We start from the raw sequence: 20,731 nt of genomic DNA, 5'->3' as shown, positions 1-20,731 counted from the left end.
AGTTCTATTTGGATCGGAGGATTCTCAGCTGGTAGAAAGATGTGATTAATGATGCGCTTTTTCTTGCAAGTTTCGAAACGAAATCATAGAAGTCATTCGCAATTCAACTAGACACTTGCGGAGGTGAACCGGTTAATGTTCTCTTGGGTTGTGAATTGGTACTTTGCAAATTTACCAGCAAAATTGACAATTTGTACAGCTTTATTCCACAACTTTTTCATAATAGCAAAATCATTGACAGGGAGAGTCATCTTATTATAGGAAATTCATATGCATGTTCTAGTAATTAACTACAATACAAAATGTGAGCGTAATCAACGGATGAAGCCTGACATGGATGTAGCGGATTTCCGTCCAGGTAAACCATATTCACCTACCTTCTCCGATGATCTCATCAAGCATGGGTGTAACAGCAATTACCGGTGAAAGATTTGTACCGTCTACAGTAATTGCTGTGGACGCTGGGTTGTGAGGGCTCTTGTCTGTGCTCATATCTGTATTCTCAGTCAAAAAGCTAGTGGTATCATCAAATCTCCAATCAGTCAAGTAGCCTGGCCTCGTCGACACGGCTGGCACTTCAATATCTCCAGAGAGCATTGCCACCACACGGGACATTGGTGGTCTCAGCGCTGGCGATGTTTGAGTGCACAAGAGCGCTATTGCAACCATGCGTTTTGCTTCTTCTCCATGGAACTCTGATAATCTAGAATCAACTATCTCAACAACGCGGTTGATTTCGTGCAAGTTCCAAGCCTGAGAAGCAGGAAAAAAAGTGACAGAGATGTATTCAGGCAACCTCATAGACAGAATTTAAAGGGGAGAACAGAAGGAAGAAAGAGAACGATGTTTCCTTCTTAAATGGCCATAAACAAATGAACAAGTGGGACAATGTTCAAGCGTGTACCCATTCAAGAAGATATTTTTTTGCTTCTTCCAAGCTAGGGTCTGAATTTGGCCTTCCACTGACAACCTCTAGAGCCACTACTCCAAACGCAAACACATCAGCCTTCTCTGTAAGGTGGCCACGCATTGCATACTCGGGAGCAAGATATCCACTACAAAAGCAATGGGAAAGCAGAATTAGTGTTTTAGCAACTGTATGCGTCAGTGAACTAATAAATGTCGCTCTGTGTGCATGTGACAGAAGAACATGGAGCTTACATGGTTCCCGCCACACGAGTGCTTATATGGGTCTTCTTATCATCATAAAGTTTAGCCAAACCAAAGTCTGATATTTTAGGTGTGAGATCAGAGTCCAGCAGAATATTACTTGCCTTCACATCCCTATGCACGATTCTCAGCCTTGACTCCTCATGAAGATATGCTAGACCCCTCGCAATACCCAGACAGATATCATACCGTGTTGCCCAATCAAGACTCAAGCTTCTTTGTCCTGCACCGTGGAAGCACTATATCATAAGTCCAAGCGTCACTGCTAATCAAAATATATGGCAATTTGAAAGAGTTTTTAACATGGCATTGTTCTTAACTTTAGTTTGCAAATTATGAACCTGCCCACTTGTTTTGTAACTTTTCCATGGTTCGTGCGTTAAATATGTATTTACATGACAAAAGACACTATTGAGGTGAAGATTCTGTCACGTACCAAACATTGCCTGGTCAAGACTCTTGTTCTCCAGATACTCATAAACAAGAAGCCGATTATCTGCATCAATGCAGCATCCATACAGTTTAACAAGGTTGCGGTGTTGCACTGCAGATATAGTGGCAATCTCTGCCACGAATTGATTTTTTCCCTGGTGGGATGATACAGATAGTTGCTTAACAGCAATCACTCTCCCATCATTGAGTGTTCCCTGTTGTCATTGATACAGTCAGTTCTTCAATGTAAAAAATCATTAGCCATTTTAAGACCAAAAATGTGATTAGCATGGCAATGTATACTCCAGTTACTAGACTATCCGGGAGCTCCACATAAGTCGGATTATCAAAAAATGCCAAAGAACTCATCTTCTAGAAGTACAATGTATTAATATATAGATAACAAATGAAGGACGGATCAACCTATATCATGTTTATACAGTCTGGACCCTAGCAAACATAACCAAGAAAATTGTCCATTCATTAGTTACTTAAAACCGCACGTTTCAACATTTAGTTATATTATCCACGGATGGGTTGATGCTATTCATTGGATTACTTTCTTTCCTGGACGTAATTTAGGATCTATTACAGCCATCCTCCAAAGCCAAAGGATGATTGCCTAAAAAAGGAAAATGACATAAGTGAGGAGGGTGTTTCTTTCCGGGACGGAGAAAATACTGGAATTTAGGTCAAGCAGCACACGGAAACCATAAACCTTCCTCTTTTTGGTCCTAGGTATGGAAACCATAATTTCGGTAACCTTTAGCAATGAGTTTCTCCTCTTTTTCCGTTCTTTCTCGAAGAAACACTTTCAGAAAGATAAAGCATCGACTTAGTTCTTATGACAAGCTAAGATTAGATCAGCTATTGTTGAGGAAGCTATAGTGATAAGATCAGCATTTGCAAGCAGCCAAGCACTTCAATTCTGCCATTACATTCACTTGTGACATCGCTGCATCTACATTTACTTTTTTGCGTTATCCAACGAATTACAACGAACCTTGAAAACAGGGCCAAATCCACCCTCCCCAAGCTTGTTATTGGGATTGAAGTCATCTGTAGCAGCCTTTAGTTCTGCATAGCTGAAAGTGTAAGGTCTAGTGTCGATGCCAAAGAACTCTGTAAGACACAATAATGCAGATTAGTTTCAGAAACATATTAGCCGCTTAAATTAGGCAGCCAGAAAAATCAAAATGCGTTCATGAAATTTAACTTCAACTAGAAAACAAGAAAATTCAACATCCTACCACCAGTGGGCATTGAACTCAAAAGCTTTTAAGAACAGTGGCATTACGATGTAGAAATTTCTCATTCTTTTTACCTCCGCAGAACACAGTGTTCATCTTCTAATGCAAAAACATAATTAGCATAGAAAATTACAGACAGGAAAGTTATCATGAGGAATCTATTGTAAATATCTGAGTGGGGTTTACCTTGGTCTTCAATCATGCGAGCCATTTTCCTTCTCCGAACAAGATAGAAGACAAGGAGAGCAGCCACCAAGCCGACCACTCCAACTCCAGTAGTAACTCCAACAATCAAACCAGTACGATCCTTTTTGCTGGTTGGGGGATTGTTACTGACAGTGGGTATGAAGTCTGTACAAATTCTGCCAATTAAGTAAACTTACAAATATGGGGCTAGGAATACAAGCAAGTTTTTATCATAGTACCTGGAATAGCACTAATGGCTGAAACCAAAGGACCATATGTGGCTTGATTTGGTACACAGCAAGTCCCTTTTCCAGCCCAAAAAAAGTGTATTTCAAGGTAGTTTGCTGTTACCTGAGCCTGATACACTTTTTGAACAGCTGTAAGAGAGGCACCACCTGCCTCTTTTCGTATGTCGAAATCCTTTGCAACAAGGTTTCCCTGAAACAAGCATAAGTGGCATGGGTAGTTGATTGTGAACTTTCTAGGTTTAAAAAAAAATGCTTGTCAAAATACGGCCCTACCTGTATGTATACATCAAAAAGACGCCTCCCAAGACTTTGCCATCCAGTATTCAGGATTTGTATTTCAGCAAACTGGAGAGTGACATTGTAGTTTCCATTCTCCAGTCCTAATCCATAGTATCGTAAAGAGGAAGCAGAGAGCCGTGCAGTCTGGAACAGCTCCGAGTCTAAAGTGTTTGTGAACTGGGAAAGCGTGGAAGCTTTATAAGCGGGATTGTTGTTTCCCGTGAAATAACCAACATTGGTCACTGCCCATCTCTCTGTATCGGTCACAAAGTAGGTAGCAGGACCAAGAGTGTTATTATCCCTCTCATATACAATATTACTGGACGAAATAATCTGAGGGCCACCGCATTTAACTGCAAAATTATAGTCTGCATGACAAACATAAAAGAGCAGATCATGATAAGTTTAGGAAAGGTACTTCCGTCTACATAATGGACAGAATTATCTGCCACAGCACATGCATTTTGTACATTCTATAATTCCATAATTTAGCCCGATTCAACTTAAATATCTAAATGGCACATGCTTATATTCAAAACTTACTTCCAACACTCTGTCTCATAGCATCTTAATACACAGTTGTAAATATGATAATAAATTAGTTCTTTCACAATCTAGTGAAGAGACCCACAAAGTCATGATGGAAATGAAGTAAGCTCCTTTCTAGGGAAATCAAAAAACCAGATAAAGGGGAACCTAGAGAGGCAAGTATTGAATATAAAGGCAGCCTGCCAAATCTGCCTATTATACCCTGGACCAGAGACTGAATTACTTAGGCCCTTCGCAGATGGAGAGAGTAAAATTCTAAATAGATGTATTTAATGGATCAAACAACCTTGCATGTTCAGCATCATGTGAGGGTTTTTGAAAAACTGGAAGGTTATTGGATCAAATAACAAAGACATTGTTGAGAAAAAGATGGCATTTCCCTGATGAAACGATAATGGATTCATTACTTAGCCACACTGATCGATGGATCCATATATCTCGATCGGAAAGAATCAACAGAAAAAGAAAGAATCAGAATCATTCTATATACTTCTCACAACAAACAGAAAAGAAACGAGCGATGAAACATAAATCATGGATCCCCTTTTCTAAAGAAAAACCTAGCATACCAACTTGAACCTCAATTTTTCCTTCTCGTTGCCACTGAACTACCCCTAATCTAACTTATTGGAAGAAACTAGTTTGACCATTCTGTGTTCTACAACATTAGAGTTACCATGCACTTCATGTATCGGGATGCAAGCAAGCATAACACTTAAGTAACTGTATATATGATTTCCTGTCCGCCTCTTGTTGAAGCATTCAATAATAAAAAGCATATAAAGGGAAAAGATTACATGCACTTACAGATTCCAGTCCCGCGATTGCAAGGAAAATTCTGTTGAAGACAGTTTAATCCTGAAGGAAGTATGCTAAGACAAAAGTAGAAATGTTTACTCAGTTGACCAGTATGGCAGTTATGTACTTATAGGTTAATCAAAAGCAGATACTTCTATAGCAAGTCGCTGGTTGTATGACCGAAGGGTATAAAAGGATTCTTCTAGTCGTATAGACGCATCTATTTTTTGGAATTAAACTCAAAGGATCAACTTTTAGTCATCACGAACCTTTACATCCTATCCCATGCAATTATCAATTGTTATTTTCCCACTTAATGAGGGTGTACCGCTTCACATTTTGGAAATGCATTTTCCATTTGAATGACATTTTATGACTTTCACCAAACATTCAAGTCCTTCATGGATGATGCAATTGCTTATTAAATGCTAAAAAATTTTCAATCATTGACACAGTGATAGCATCTCCAAGTCATAGTTCGAACTGTACGCCTTTTCTAGTGAATACTAATACTGAGTTTCGCAGAATTGCTGATTAATGAAATAGATGGCAAAACTGTTGCTTCAGTATTTATACAAACTACTGACATCCACAATGGAATATGAATAAGAACAATCATATGAAATTGCTAGTTATTATAGTTCTGTTGATGACAGTCGTTTAAGCGATTTATATTCGTTCCTGGCAGTAGATTTAGCAACCAAATGAGAGAGTGAGTATAAGCACAAACTTACATGCATCTATAATCTCAATTAATGAAATTTGTATGACAAAGGACAAATTTCATATTTAAACATCCAGATTTCCTAGCAGGGTGGGATCAGTGATTATCCTTGTAAAGCGAGGTAGGCATTCAAGCCAAATCCGAGGACACATTAGCCAACGGTTCTCTATTGAATTATTACTGTCTATGATCACTCAAGCTTTATAAGCAAAAAGTCACCAGGGAAATTACCTACTGTTAGAGTTGTCCAATGTGAAGTTGTTGCCAACCAGATTACTGCAAAATGCATCAGGAGAAACAATGTGATCGTGAGTCTCCCCATAAGATTGGAACACCTATAGCTCATCCTGAAGCTAGAAAATGACTTCAAGTACAATATAGCATCCCTCAAGGGTAATGAAATTATTAATAATGGGCAAAAGAAGATTCCTTGCGATAAGATATACAACTAAAAAGTATCAATTATCATTCTTCGAATAACAGAAATCACATACAGTTGTAAATCATTGCTGACCCAAGAAGGAAAGCTTCCCATCAAGTTATTGTACGACACATCTCTGTAAAAATGACACGATGAAGATGTTATCAAGTTAGTTAACCAATATGGTAGGAGTCTTTGAGTATCAAATAGCATCCTGTGATATGTCAAACAACAAAAGGTTGACTATGTTCTCAATGTTCCCAGGCATCAAATAGAAGCTGACTTTGCCAGAACTATTTATAGTACCGAGTTAGCTGTGAAGGGGAAAAGGAGAAAAATATATTCAAGTAGCTATATCCTCATTCTGACCTTCAACCAAAGACAGAAAATAGAATACTTTGAGTACACATTCCCGTTGCATTCAAACTCCACGAATGCCCCTAAAAACTTGTACATAATCCACCATGTTCTTTTCAATTGATCAGTGACAGTTTTGAGCATCATTATGGCTATCAGGCAAAGGAGATCTTTCAGGTGTTCTTACATGTTAAGAAGAGATGTAGTTTTCTGTTCAGGAAGTGTGCCATTCAAACTATTATTTCCAAGAAACCTGAGAAATGAAGCAAAGAGATTTGCAAAGCATTAACAAAGAAAACTTATTGAAAGGAACATATACGATTATCCGGAAGAGGTACATTACAAGTAAGTGAGCGAGCTCAAATTGAAAAGGGAGTTCGGAATCTGTCCAGTTAACTTGTTGAAGCTTAAGTCCCTGGTGCAATACAGATGCAACAAAGTTACTATAAATCGAGTAAATAACATATACATGTTTAAATAAAACATAATGCCTTTGGGAAAATCGAGCTGATCACATGTAAAAAACATCTTGATACCCAATGAATATAATATTTGTCAAATGAAGTTTATAGAAGAGTCATGGAGGCAAATGCTCCTTTGCAGTACTGGACTATTAATTAGGGCTCAAGATGGTCTTTAACCTAAGTATGACCAACCAGATAATATCAAGTAAGTACTATTCATTTAGTAACTACTATTGTATACCATTAGTGAAGTTCACAAATTCATCCCTCCAAATATTGCTTCTAAGTCGTGCAAATGGCAACAACCTATATCCAGGTTGAAGATAAGTAAAGTGGACGCATTAAGAAACGCTTCGGCACATATTCAATCAATCTCTAGCCAAGAACAACAACTTACAGCTGAGATAAACTCTGGTATCCTGCAAAATCTGATGGGAGAGAATCCGAGATGTTGTTATTCCTCAGTATCCTGAAAACAATTCGGTAAGCCCATTTCGCATGAGAGAAAAAGAAAGGAAAAGAAATTCAGTCTTACAGAATAGACAGATTCTTCATATTCCTGATGAATTCCAGTGAAGAGCTCCCATTAGATACATCACTTATTCTCCTGCATTATGGAGTCGACTCATTGTCAGTTTGTTCAAGGCTGTGGTAAGTTGGTTTTTACAACCATAGAGACAGAAAGTACATGACTCCACTCACAAGTCTTTTAGAGCAGTTAAATTGGAAAATGTTGAAGGAATTGGACCTTCGAAAGAATTTCCTTGAAGAATCCTATAAACGAAATAAATTAAGGAAAAATTGGAAAAATTCATCAGATATTGCACAATGATAACATAATACAGAGTTAATGCTATTTAATTGGTCGAATTTCAATTTTCAGAGCCTACAAACTGTTGTGAAAGGTAGACAGTCATAGTCTGAATAACAAACATATAAATTGCCTTACAACTGTGTAAGCTGTGACCAATTTCCTATGAATTCTGGTATATTGCCAGTGAGGTTGTTATCCGATGCCCACCTGCAACCGGAAAAAGTATTTCTCCTGAGAAATTCTATAACAAAGCTTTTACTGTTAGCAGTTTTTTTCTCAGAGTATCAAAGGAGGAATGAAGCACTTACACTGTGTTAAGATTTTTAAGCTTGGAAAATGTTGACGGAATCTCACCACTGACTCCGGAACTATCAATGTAACTGCACGATAAGTAATTTTTATCAGCCCAAGGGAATTTTATTAATTTAACGCAACTCAAATAACTCAATAGTTTGTCCTTTTGAATAGTTTGAAATCAGAAGTGATGCCAAGAGGAGAGGGTGACCCAGTGTCGCGGAACATTACACAACATCCATGAGATTTGAGAGGGTCTACACCCAGAAAGTACACAGCCAAACATTGCGGGAGTCTCTAGTAGTTGAAATGTCAACAAGAGGATGACAGTGAAAATGAAATAGAGGCATAAGGGTTAGGCTATGTGAAGATGGGCAGAATGATAGTAACAACAACATGCTACTGCAAGTCAGAAAGGTTAAAAGAAGCTAATCAATTTGAAAGGATGCAAGAAAACATTTACTAAGTCCGTTTGCCACCTATTTCGACAAAACTGGCCTCTGCCAAACTCCAATACCTGCAAATATTTTAAAAAGAAAAATCCATGTTTAAGAATGTTAAGCAGGTAGGACTTACATTTGCTGCAATTTGGACAGATTTCCAAGCTCAGTTGGCAGAGAGCCATTGAAGTTATTGGTGCTAAAGGACCTACAACATCAAACTAGTCGTCAGATTCACTCTTTCCATTATATCTTTTTGCAAGCCAATTTTCATTGAAAATTAGTCTGAGCATCCAGTGGACCTAATGCAGTTGAATCCTTCTGCTTGACATTACGGATCCTGTTCTGCAACTGTTACTTACAATGATAATAGCTCTGTAAGCAACCCAAGTTGCGGTGGAAGCTCCCCTGATAATGCATTGATGCCCACACTCCTGAAGTAAATCAGCAGAGTAAGCATCAGGAAAGAAAGAAAAATGCTTAAATAAGGAGCAGAGAACTCGTATAAATTTTTAGACTAGAATTGAGTTGTGCTCACAGGTACTGCATGCGAGTTAGGTTGCCAATGGATGGAGGTAAGGAACCAGTTAAGAGATTTTGGCCCAAGTTCCTGTGTAAAGTGCATAATACTATTAGAACAACTGAAAACTCCATAAGGTCTTAAACCTTGGTGTGTAAAAATCAATGCGGAGCTTCAGCAATTGAGGGCATATAGTGTTGCGTAGACAGGCATGAACTGAACGTAGCTACATTACAAGGCATGACACATGGCACACCTTAAAAACTCCAGGGAAATGAGAAACTACGAAGAAAGAGAGAAAGGGAACAAGAACAATACATACAGATTGAAAAGGTAAGTCAATTTCCACAATTCATCTGGGATAGGACCAGCAACGCTCATTGCGTAAACCTTGCTGCGACCAAAGAAAAACCACCCGGACATGAGATGAGACACACACATGGTGGGCGTGATACTCTTGATACGTACAGCTGGGTAATGTGGCAAGTGGTGGAATTATTGAAGGAGCAGTCGCATTTGATGAAAGGGTTGTAAGTGTCGAAGGTGGTCGAGTCGATGGCGGCTCCGCTGCATGGCTCTCCACTTATGTTCCACGTTGGCGACTGAGAAGTGAGTCCCCATTTTGACCATATCGAGTTCAGAATCGCCACTGCATTCACATCACCATCATCGACTCACTTGTTTAGCTTCACGCTTAAACTAAACGCATCGGTGCTCGATTCTTATCAAACATAAATGGAGAGTGATTTAGAAGATTAAGTGCAAGTGATGCTACTGGTATTCCCATGCTGTCCATCCAGTTAAATTGTATAAACGAGGACAGCCGCTCATACGGAGTACTATTTTTACATTTCCCGGACAATATGGTTTTAAGTTAATCAATTTTGCTTTCTTGATACTCAATATCTTAAGATTAAAGATTATTTTACAAGTCATCAAACAAAAGTGAGTTCCACATGGATCGAATCGACATAACAAGGTGAAAGAGGAACCATCCACGTCTTTGCAGTCCCATAAGAAAATGATGTCTAGATTATAAAAAGAGGTAATCATAAGTTGGCGAAAGGCTATGAAAAAAGATCATCATGATGTTTTAAAAAGAACTCTGTGTCGGTATATGAAAGAAGATATATTCGAGAATTGAGGGTCATTTTTGAATATGAGACGTGAGGTTGATATGGGGGGTGGGCCACTAAGAGGACACCTCCCAAAGGAAAGGTGTTTGAAGTGCTTATATAGCTTCGATTTTAATCATAATTCAAGAAGGAGATGATTTTCATTATTAGGAAGGATACTGATGATCATCGGCACTCTCAAGAATAACAAACTAAAAAATGAAAAACACACAAGCACGCACAGAGAGGAAGAGGGTTTGTTCGTACCTTCAGAAGGGTCAGTCGTAGCTTGCGTTTGGTTCTGAGCACGAGCGACATCTGCAAGTAGTACGCACGCTGCTACATGCAAGGCCAAGATCACCCTCGAATTTGCCATAGTTCAACCAGAGAGAGAGAGAGAGAGAGATCCTCAGAGCTTGAGAGCCATCATGTCAAGTCTGACCAACTTCTCCAAGATAAGCCGTGGACAGTGGCGTCTGGAAGATCATATGTTATGGTGACTATTTTTCTATTCTACACGATGATGAAGAACCATTTTGGAATATATATATATATAAAATCTGAAAGGGCCCTTCCTCTTTTACTTACCTTCAACAAATTCTCGAGCTGTACAATTTTTATAATCAGCCTTTGAGAATTCTCGTTGATGACTGCGGATGAGAAATTGGCTTAAGCTATTCCCTGCTCAAATGTTTCATGGTCGTTTTACACTTCGAGACGCTTTCTTATTAGAAGAGTAAAATTTTTGTTACCACCGAAGAGAAAAGAAGAGTCGCATTTGTGTTGCCTCAGGTACGAGATTTTTGTGTTCGGCAACTCCTCTTGTAAATTGCGTGTTGAAAAGTTAATATACTACTTACCTTACCAAAAAAAAAAAAAAAAAAGAGTCTCATTTTCTGTGATTTGTTCCGCCGGTTATATTTCTTTATTGGGAGTTTCTAATCTTTAATTCAGAAAAGTTGAGTAATCCTATTGAAAACGTCTTCTCGATGCACGAAATTGTGGAATTACGTAGTACACCCTCATTATATATTTTGGAACCGCCATTTTAAGATACTGATAAAGTCACCATTACTTCGTTTACTCTTTTCTAGGCATCTTGTAATTTGAATTGTTCTCTACTCTTTTCTAGGCATCATGCTTAAAAAAGGAGAATATTAAAAAAAACAGAAAAAAAGGACAAAAAGTATTGCGACTTGCGGAGGCTAACATCATCTGTAGCGTTCGAAGTCTCGACCTTGTGATGACGGCGAATTGTTTCATTTTGTCCAAATGCATTGTATGATATTTTAATGCGTGATGATTAGACTTCGTGACCTTCCATGGTTTGGTGGAGGCATCTGTTGATGTGGGGGAGGGCGGCGAAATCAAAAAAGAAAGATAAGGGGGGTCTTTTCGATTTCATTTTGTAAGGTCAGCATGGATGCCTAGAATTGACCGATTCATCCTAGCGGCTGCAAGTCAATATTTACTTTGTTCCGAACTAGATGTACAAGGAATGAAGATTTTTGAATCTGGAATCGGAAATTTTAGAGATATAACGAGGGTCCATGCTAATGAAAATGTGAAGGGACAACCACAAACATGAGGAAAGACTGACGACAGAGAACTATAGGGGGACGTTTGCAAATGCTATCAATATAGTATTGCATCTCTCGTTTGGGTTTTTCTTTTTAAGGTTGTCTTGACAATTAACCGTTATGCCGATACATAGTCGATAGTTCCCACGATTGCTAGTTGCCATACAAAATGAGATGAAACCTTCTTTTCATTTATATATGCACATAAGATCTTAATTGAGACTGACTTGACTCCGCTTGATATTAAAAAAAGAAGACGTGATTCATGATTGGAATAGCGTATGAAAGCATATCTTAGATGTTTATCTTAATTTCATATGACAAGTTCCCACTTCCACTTGCCATGTTGCCCCTCTCCCTGTAAATTTGCGGATACATATTGACCACTATGAACTCAGTTGGCAAGTGGAATACGAAAATAGCCACACCCACCTTAACGCATTTTCTCTTGGGGAAAAAACTGAATTTTGTTTGGCTAGTGGTTTTATTTAAAGCCTAGCGTTGGTCATTCTCTCGCACCAACTCGATGCCTCCCGCGCAGCCTCCTCTCTCCATGTTCAATCTCGACACACGACGTGCTTTGATTTTCATTCCTCATGATATGATGCTTTCAAAGCCTAATGGCTGCTTGCAGATCAAGAATCCAAAGAACCCTCTCTCTTTTCTTCATGGTAATCTGGTTGTCTATTTCTCTTTAACTAGATCAGGTGAAAAAAAAAATGGTCTCTACAAAATAAGAAACACAGCAGCTTTTCACCATGATTGTGTTTTGGGATCAAGATCAAGAAGCCGGACAATTTGATCCCGAACTCAACATGTATGGGTTGACTGGTTTGCTGTCTATGTAGGTGGCGTCCGAGATTTTGAGCAAGCTGCGAACCAAATTCACTCATGATCAAACAAGCATGACTTGGTCATTAGTATAGGTTTCGATCCACAATTTGCGGTAACAAGTTTATTGATCATTGGTTATTTTGTTATGCAAGGAGGAGGAAGTCTTCTCTCTGTGTTTGGCGAAACGCAGATGTGTTGCTCCAGAGCTATGCCATGACTCAACAATGAGCACTGTCTAATATAAAAACTGAGCAGCAACATGTCATAATCTTTTCTTAAAAGAAATAAACTAATGAAATAGAACAGGTCGTGGCGTTAGGTTCCAATTATTTTGAAAGCTCCCATCTTTTAGTTTTCAGCGCAACTATGTGTGACGACATTGGGAGGTTTAAGAAAATCTGAATGACAATTGAAGAAAGCAAAGCTTAATTGCTCCGATGTGGACAGAGACTCAACTGCAACAGCCCAGCTATAAACTTGTTTGCCACCAAACCCAGTTAAATTATACGTAATTGCAGTTTTGTCTCTCAACCAAGACTAAATCAAACTAAACAATTTGCTAATTATTACCTAAACTTATGGAAAGACCATATATCCATTTAAAAATATTGATCGAGACAGGTGATTAATTAAACTGGCCAAGTTTTTTAGCTACCTCTCTCGGTGACAGGAAAAATCTTGCAGGTTTAAAGAAATAGTCAGAACGTCTAGCATGGCCAAACACAAATCAGAACTTATGCCATCGAATATCTTCTGCTTGACCCACTGTTTTAATCTACCTACCGGAAACAAGGTTTTGAAGGTCTTGAACATTCCCCGCTAAGTCCTGTAAGAACCAGTTTAATTAATTGTCTAATTGAAGCTAATTTACATAAAGAGAGTAATTAGTAAGTCCTTTGTTGATCAAAAACAGTAATCAGTGAGTTTTCCGAGACCAAAACTCCATAGATCATTAGAGAAATTCCTTAAGCAAAGAGTTATTTGGGTTTGCCCCCCATAAAACAGCCACAGTTGTATCAGTCCATGAGTAACACTGTTGCCAAAAATATCTGTAAACGGGCCATTCTGTTTTAATGTATTGCGTGTTGTACCCACTAAGACCCGGCCTGAATTTGCAATTCAAGCTCTTTGGGTTTCTCTCTTCTAGTACATTACTTTCTGATAAAAAAGTGAAACCCCATGAGAAGTTATATTCAGTTCAAGAGGAACTGCTACACTTTTAATTCAGTTTAAAATGCCACCTGCTGCACTTGTAGGCTTGTAGCTCAGACAGGAGAGAACAATACTGGCTTGACAAAAACCCATATTACAAAATACTCATTTATTTCCTTTCTTAAGGTGATTTTTGGCATACTAGATATAAATTTAAAACAGGAATAGCGACTGATTACTACTAAGATGAGTAAGAGCTCCACCGTACATGTGTTTAATGGTTGGTAGATCTTCAGAAAAGAGACATTCCTACTGGAAAAATATAGCTCTATTTTACTATTCTCAACTGGCAGGCTTCAGACATATTAGCACTCTACACTTTCGCTGCGATCAAAGGCACCTGCTCTATTAACGAACTCTCGCAGATTTTGTGCAGCAGCAGCCAATGTATCATCACTTTTACAGAAAGCAAACCTGATATATCTCTTATGATAGAAAATATCGGCACCAACCTCCACTAGTTTGTTTGAGTGGAAGAATCCACAACCTGGTACACCAACCACCCCTGCCTCTTCTATCAGCTTTTTAACACAATCAACCTGAAATTGCAATTGCACTGTTACCATTTGAAGACGACTAATATCGGATTTCAAACAGCCTTTTAGCAAAAAATATAGTGACAAAAAGCAGCATACGTCAGACAGAAGGCACTCCTCAGGAATCTCCGCAAATATAAAGAATGAACCCTGGGCCTTAAACCGAATGCGCAAACCAACTTCAGCCAGAATCTTAGCAAGGAAATCTCTTCGTAGTTCATAATCCTGAACACCAATGGGAATAAGAGTCAGATATTGCTTAGTACAAATCCTCATACGCGCTTTAAACTGATTACAGTCTCAGACTATACTAAAAGCAAGAGAGAAGCATTTCTAACTACTTGTCTCAGTGATTCAAAATATTGTGGCTGACTTTCAAGAGCGGTCAACGCAGCCTCCTGGAAAGGTGCTGGAGCCGAATCTGTGATTCTGACATGTATGTTCTTTATGGCCGATGCGATGGCAGTAGGGGCAATTGCCCATCCAATCCTCCAGCCTGTCCATCAAAATACCCATTTCAAACTTTCAAACAGCTAAAGAGTTTGAGAAAGTACGTCCACCTTCAACCGGAGGAAGTCATTGAATAGAAGATAGCCGGAAAATGAAAAGGATATTTACAAGATGATTTAAAAGAATTTAGGAGTTCTTGGTGGAAGCTTTGTCCCACAATTGTTGTTTGCATAACAACAAGGACAATATTACTGCATCTCAGAACTGGGAGATCACCTGTAACACTGAATGTTTTTGACAGCGAAGAAGTAATTATTGTCCTCTCCTGCATTCCTTGAAGAGAGGCGAGGGATATATGTTTTGCCTTGTCATATGTTATGTGTTCATACACCTGAAAACATTTGGCATTTTATACACATTCAGCCTTTGGATAGTGAACTCCTCCATGTAAAAGCACTTCTGGGGACCATGATTCGACTGAAAAGGAATCTCAAGACAATAAAAAGTGGAATAAACTAAAACAACTAGGTGGGGAGGGGGAGCAACAGCCTGATGGATGCATCTTAGCTCAATGCAATGAGTTTGATAAGCTCAATAGGCAATTGCACCATGTTGATGAAATTATATGCTGAGAAATATCTTATATGTTGATGCACGTATGCAAGATACTTGAAAAGGATCAATTGTCACTGCTCCTATGTTTCTTCAGCCGGTCATGAGTCACACCAATCAAAATGCGGGTAACAGACTAAGACAATCACTTTAAAGGAAGATCATCCTATGTTATTGTCTCTTCAGTAAAACAAGAGTAATTTACTGTAGTCGCTGCCATGTTACATTACTATCATTTCCTACAATGGTATGTGAAATAAATGTCTAAAATTAAGTGAATCTTCATTCAGAACTACATTGACGACTTAGAGCCAAAATAAAGGGTGACAGTGAAACATGAGTTTATATCTACTCCCTTAAATAGATTGCACAAGTTAATGCTTGTGGTATAGTAAAAGCATCCTCATACTTCATCTGTGATAACCAGGCAATCATTCGTGCAGCAAGCTGTAGCAATTACTTCGAGCTCATCCTTGTTGAAGACTTTTCCAGTCGGATTATGGGGACTGTTCCACCAATATCACACATATTGGTACATTTCCAACTCACAGTAGATGATATAATCCAAAGTAACATAATAGACAGTTCTACATTACTCTCAAATATGGAAAAAGAGTGACAAAAGAAGAGGGTGTACTATGTGCAATTGTAGAGCTAGCTAATAGAATATCAGTATCCTCTGTCAAAAAACTTATTGCTCAAGACAGGACACAAGCGTCGCCAACATGAAGAATACACCAGAAAGACTATAGAACATGGTCAACTATTTAATCACCATTTCTGAATTCAAAGTCCAATGCTATATGGAATATCCAATCATTAACGCTGAGACTTCAGAATACTAGGCACAGATGAAAATATTGGTTCAGTATTTGTGCCAACCTGTTTAATACCACAGCTTTAGATCTGCTTGTGAAGGACTTCAGGAATTTTTCACTGTCCAAAGTCCAATGAGGTGGGTCGAGGGCCACATAAACCTGCCGTGAATTCCCACATTTTCTTGAGGTTACACAGAATTATTGAAACCTATGCTTCGATCAAGCCCATGAGGAACGGATAATTCTAAAGACACTTACCGGCACTCCGCCAGCCATGGAGATGCAAGCATCGTACGTCTCATAGGAAGGATCAAACAGTATGACTTCATCACCTGGGTCTATTACTGCCCCAAGCAAAAACAGTACTTAGTGTGGCGGCCAATACAAGAGGGGATTAGTTTACAGGGACAACCCAATAAGGATGTTGATATAGCTACGGGACAGACCAAACAAGAATGAAAGGAAAAAAGAAAGAAACGTACTGGAAAAGATAGCAGCAGCAAAAGCCTCGGTTTGACCGCAGCAAATGGCGATATCAGTGAGCGGGTCGACCTCAAGACCGTGCGTGTCCTTCACTATCTTGGCCAGGCGGTCGCAAATCCCTTGCACATGCCTGCTGACTCACAGCGGCAATCCATCAAACAGGTGGCCGACGTTATTACGTAACGAAAAAATGGACAGCGGCCGACGTCACCTGTACTGGTTGAAGTCGGAGTTGATGGCGGAGACGGCCGCGCTCTTGAGGAGGGGAGGCGCCGGGAAATCCGGGAAGCCCTCGGCGAGGTTGACGGCGTTGCAGCGTTGAGCAAGGTGAGACAGTTGTCGAATCGGCGACGGCGAGAATGTCTTGGCGACCGCCGATAGCATCTCCTTCATATTCACCTTCGCACTCCACCTTATCCTCGCGTCACGGTCACTCCCAGGCACCGACGATTTTCTTTTGCTGTTTATAACCATGTGCATAGCCTCGAACATACACGAGCGTTTTGGATCACTACTTTTTTTTTTCCATATCTGGTTGTTGCCTTATAAATTATGGACATTCCTCAAATGCACATTGAATCACAATGAATATGGACGTTTATTCGTGTTTATAATCCACTAATCATAAATTCGACATAAGGCTAAAAATTTCCTCCAACTATATATGGAGGGAAATATGGCCTTATTAAGTGAGGCGGAGCTTCTGACCAAAAAAAAAAAACAAGCGAGGCGGAGCTCAAGCCCGCCCATAACATTAGATTTTACATGATAATGTATAGGCACGGCCGGATGAAGTTGGACAAATCGACCTTTCTCGTATAAGCACGTACAGACTTGCTCAAATGCCTTTTGGACCTCTCGAGCCTAGATGGTCAAGCGGACAATTCGTTGATTGGCACCCTTTCTTGAAGTATTATCTTTTGAGCATTTTATCTGGGTATGTTGGAGACATTTAGGATATTTATGAGATTTTGGATATTTTCTTATTGATTGTAATTCATATTGTAATGTTTCGTTAGTCATCTTATAAGCTTATAAGTAGGCTCGTATACTCTTTATTATGTACATCGAAATATACATAAATTTTATATTTCTCTTTTACGCATATTTCTTATCTTGGTAGAGAGCCGTTTTTCTAATGAAGCGGCCATTGAGACTTTAACAAGGTGGTGGTGACAATAATGTTCCGATGTTTCCTGTTGCTTGTTTCGAAAAACCAGCACCACTCCCCAAATCCCTTTACCAGCACGGCCACACTCCTGTTGGCGGACACAATTCATTGATTGGCACCATTTCTTGAAGTATTATGTTTTGAACATTTTATATTTAGATATGTTAGAGACATTTAGGATATTTATGAGATTTTGGATATTTTTTTATTGATCGTAATTGATATTGTAGTGTTTCTGTAGTTATCCTGTAAGCTTATAAATAGGCTCGTGTACTTATCATTATGTACATTGAAATCTACAAAAATTTCAAATTTTCTTTTTGGTGCATGATTCTTATCTTGGTATAGAGCCTTTTTCTAATGAAGCGGCCATTAAGACTTTAACGAGGTGGTAGTGACAATAATGTTCCGATGTTTGCCACTTGTTTCGAAAAACCAATACCACCATCGAACTTATCGCTCTCAAACAAGCCAGATCCTGAAATCTCACAACGACGAATGGGATTCACGCGCCTACGCCAAGCCAAATCCTTTGAGCTTTTGGTGGCTTGTTTTGGAAAATAAACACCATATCAACCTCGTAGAATCTCGTCACCATCCTAAATATCTCTAATATACACATATTCTAATCTTAACCTATTGTCCAGAATAGTTTTGGAGAAATGCTTTTCACACTGTTGTATACACTAACAATCGTACTCCATCACCTACTATAGTTAACATCTCTCCTAATGGGCACTTGTATGGCATTGTTTCTAACTACAATCTTTTTCGAGTCTTTGGCAATGTTTGTTTTTTCCATTCTCTTCCAAATGAACACATGAAGTTAGAATTCATATTTGTCCATGTTCTTTCCTTGAGTACGGCATTAAGCATAAAAAATGTGTTTGGTCGTCTAGTTTTCTAGTCAAGAAAGAGCTGGATGGGATAAAATACGAAATCCAGAGATTTTGCTACATCTTATCCACTATTTGGTAAATCACAGTAATAAAACCGGATACCTTCATACAATTAATCTTAAACAGCAAAGGAGCTCATTGCAGCATTCCAAAGTCACAAGGTTCAACTATGACAAGAAATTTAAAAAGGTTAAAGCAACATCGATAAGGTAGATCAGTTAACGAATGTCAAATTTAGCAAGAGAGAAAACTTGATCATTTGCCTTCATGATTTTGAAATATAGTTAGCACCGTGAACTTGGTGAATATAGAGTTGCCATCTCAAATCATGTCGATGATTCATCTTCCACCTCAACTCGGCGTCATGACATTCAAGGATGTATGTTTCTTTTTTAATCATAACATGGATTCTTACTCGGTCAGCTTCAATCCAGTTAATTTACGATCTGATCGGATTCATTGTTCCACATATTCGATTTGTGCACTCTTGTGATTGAAAGAAGGTTCGCTCCATCGCGTTGGTATAAGACGGCGGAGCTCGCATTGGTCTGAGACGATAGAGCTCGAATGTCATGAGCTCGGGCTCGATATATCCGGACATTTCCTAATTTTATGTTACCCCAAACACCAAATAGGATATAAATTATATTATCTGAAGTTAGATCTAGTTCACAACGTCGCCAAAGGGTATAGATGTTAGGATCTGTCTCTTATCGTCTTCACGCATCTTGTTATGCTACTTTTGGGAATATAAGATATTCTCATCGCTTTGTCCTTTCAAATCATCTCCTACTCTTTGCTTCATTATCAATCCTTGGCTGGATCTATTTCCAGAAAATGACACATTTGTATCTTTCTCTTCAAAGTTATCTTCTCCTAATTTTGATGCAGGTACCTCTGCTAATCCCACTTCGGCAGCTCCTAACATTAAGGGTGAGCATTTTTGGAACCTAAGAACCTAAACGATGGGAACATGTAGGTTCTGGATTCTAAGGTATGCAGAGTAGATTCCATATTTCAAAAATTGGGAAACCTGTTTCCACAGGTAGGTTCCAGGTTCCAGGTAGATGGAACCTGGAACCTGAAACTTGAAACCTAAACAAGTTTTTTATATTTTTTCTTGGTCAATGTCTTTGCATGATCCTGCAGTGTTTAATGACGTTGATGATGAATGTATAATCTGGAACCACTAGTCTGATATTTCATTTATGACTTGTTAATATTTCATATTTTTCGTGTGTCTAAATATATTTTGTGGTCGATGGATCATAGCAGCAAGTGATAGTCATTAAAGTTGATGATTTACTGCAATTGTTCAATTAATAATACAAGTAAAACCTAAGTAAACCTCATAACCGACCATGGAACCTGTGATAAGTAGGTCCATGGTAGGTTTTAAGTTCCAAAAAATGGGAAACATATTCTTCTGGGTAGGTTCCAAGTAGAATCTGTACATAACATGAAACCGTTCACCCCTAATATCGATTCACGCAATGACTTCTCATTTTAATTGTATTTATTTGAACCGTAATGCTAGAAAAACTAATATTTTGTATTATCTTTGGTGAATGACAAGTTTGTCCAGTATTGTTGCGTTTATTTTTGTTTTGTTTACCTAAAAATGAAAAAAAAAAAAAAAGAACCTGTTAGACCCTAGAACCTACTCTAGAACCTGTGACATGATAGATTCTACGTTATAGGTTTCAATTGGTAGGTTTCAAGTTCAAAAAAATAAGAAACATGTACCCGATGATAGGTTTCAGATTCCAGATGGAACCTGTAAGGAACCTAGAACCGCTTACCCCTACCTAACATGTCCTTTCTACGGATTTTCCACCCTTGGTCATTTCCTCTTCTCCTATTCGTCATTTTACCGTGTAAGTCAACCTTTTGTTCGGCTTCGTGATATTCATTGTTATTTTATTATTGCTTTATTTCATGAGCCCTGAACATATAGAGGAGCTCGTACTAATCATTTTGATTTTTGTAGCAAGTAATGGCAAATGAGTTACAAGCGTAAGACAAATCTCATGCTTAGGATTTGGTTGATTTACCTCCTAGAAAGTCTCTTATGG

At 38.7% G+C, this 20,731-nt stretch overlaps 3 protein-coding genes across 4 annotated transcripts in view; 1 reads left to right on the top strand and 2 right to left on the bottom strand.

Moving 5' to 3' along the window:
• LOC115689618 (ubiquitin-NEDD8-like protein RUB2) overlaps positions 1 to 20,731 on the top strand; it is a 91,018-nt gene that overhangs the window by 52,544 nt on the left and 17,743 nt on the right. The gene's annotated exons all lie outside the window — the stretch shown is intronic.
• On the bottom strand, positions 171 to 10,534 carry LOC115689643 (probable LRR receptor-like serine/threonine-protein kinase At1g56140). Its single transcript, XM_030615765.2, has 24 exons — positions 10,329 to 10,534; positions 9,415 to 9,595; positions 9,269 to 9,340; positions 8,965 to 9,036; positions 8,789 to 8,860; positions 8,563 to 8,634; positions 8,001 to 8,072; positions 7,828 to 7,899; positions 7,581 to 7,652; positions 7,414 to 7,485; positions 7,276 to 7,347; positions 6,758 to 6,829; positions 6,602 to 6,667; positions 6,131 to 6,193; positions 5,868 to 5,912; positions 4,922 to 4,986; positions 3,560 to 3,933; positions 3,278 to 3,476; positions 3,039 to 3,203; positions 2,606 to 2,724; positions 1,607 to 1,817; positions 1,162 to 1,393; positions 905 to 1,055; positions 171 to 753 (listed from the first exon to the last, which is right to left on the bottom strand). Exons 1-24 carry the CDS (start codon positions 10,435 to 10,437, stop codon positions 370 to 372), a joined length of 3,084 nt encoding a protein of 1,027 aa, XP_030471625.2. The 5' UTR covers positions 10,438 to 10,534; the 3' UTR covers positions 171 to 369.
• LOC115689642 (uncharacterized) lies at positions 13,673 to 17,077 on the bottom strand. Of its 2 annotated transcripts, none has more exons than XM_056307184.1 (9): positions 16,798 to 17,077; positions 16,586 to 16,716; positions 16,362 to 16,447; positions 16,168 to 16,262; positions 15,695 to 15,791; positions 14,950 to 15,064; positions 14,562 to 14,719; positions 14,323 to 14,448; positions 13,673 to 14,226 (listed from the first exon to the last, which is right to left on the bottom strand). In XM_056307184.1, the coding sequence occupies exons 1-9, from the start codon at positions 17,064 to 17,066 to the stop codon at positions 13,993 to 13,995; spliced, it is 1,311 nt and encodes a 436-aa protein (XP_056163159.1). In that variant the 5' UTR covers positions 17,067 to 17,077; the 3' UTR covers positions 13,673 to 13,992. The 2 variants fall into 2 exon arrangements, with proteins under 2 accessions (XP_056163159.1, XP_030471622.2); XM_030615762.2 differs by having other exon boundaries at positions 14,565 to 14,719; positions 16,798 to 17,075.

Source organism: Syzygium oleosum, unplaced genomic scaffold (genome assembly GCF_021117445.2).
Source record: "Syzygium oleosum isolate NSW1041296 unplaced genomic scaffold, Sole_v2.1 Sole_v2.51, whole genome shotgun sequence".
In the NCBI taxonomy this organism is placed as follows: domain Eukaryota; kingdom Viridiplantae; phylum Streptophyta; class Magnoliopsida; order Myrtales; family Myrtaceae; genus Syzygium; species Syzygium oleosum.
This window is presented reverse-complemented; position numbering and strand designations above follow the sequence as displayed.

Excerpts from the sequence above, each read along its gene's own strand:
- LOC115689643 (XM_030615765.2), bottom strand. The coding sequence starts at position 10,437 with ATGGCAAATTCGAGGGTGATCTTGGCCTTGCATGTAGCAGCGTGCGTA. Across the intron at positions 9,037-9,268 it reads TTGACTTACCTTTTCAATCT|GAACTTGGGCCAAAATCTCT; the intron begins GTATGTATTGTT and ends CACTTTACACAG. Across the intron at positions 1,394-1,606 it reads TCTTGACCAGGCAATGTTTG|GACAAAGAAGCTTGAGTCTT; the intron begins GTACGTGACAGA and ends TCCACGGTGCAG.
- LOC115689642 (XM_056307184.1), bottom strand. The coding sequence starts at position 17,066 with ATGCACATGGTTATAAACAGCAAAAGAAAATCGTCGGTGCCTGGGAGT. Across the intron at positions 15,792-16,167 it reads AAAGCTGTGGTATTAAACAG|TCCCCATAATCCGACTGGAA; the intron begins GTTGGCACAAAT and ends TTGGTGGAACAG. Across the intron at positions 15,065-15,694 it reads GCCTGGTTATCACAGATGAA|GTGTATGAACACATAACATA; the intron begins GTATGAGGATGC and ends AAATGTTTTCAG.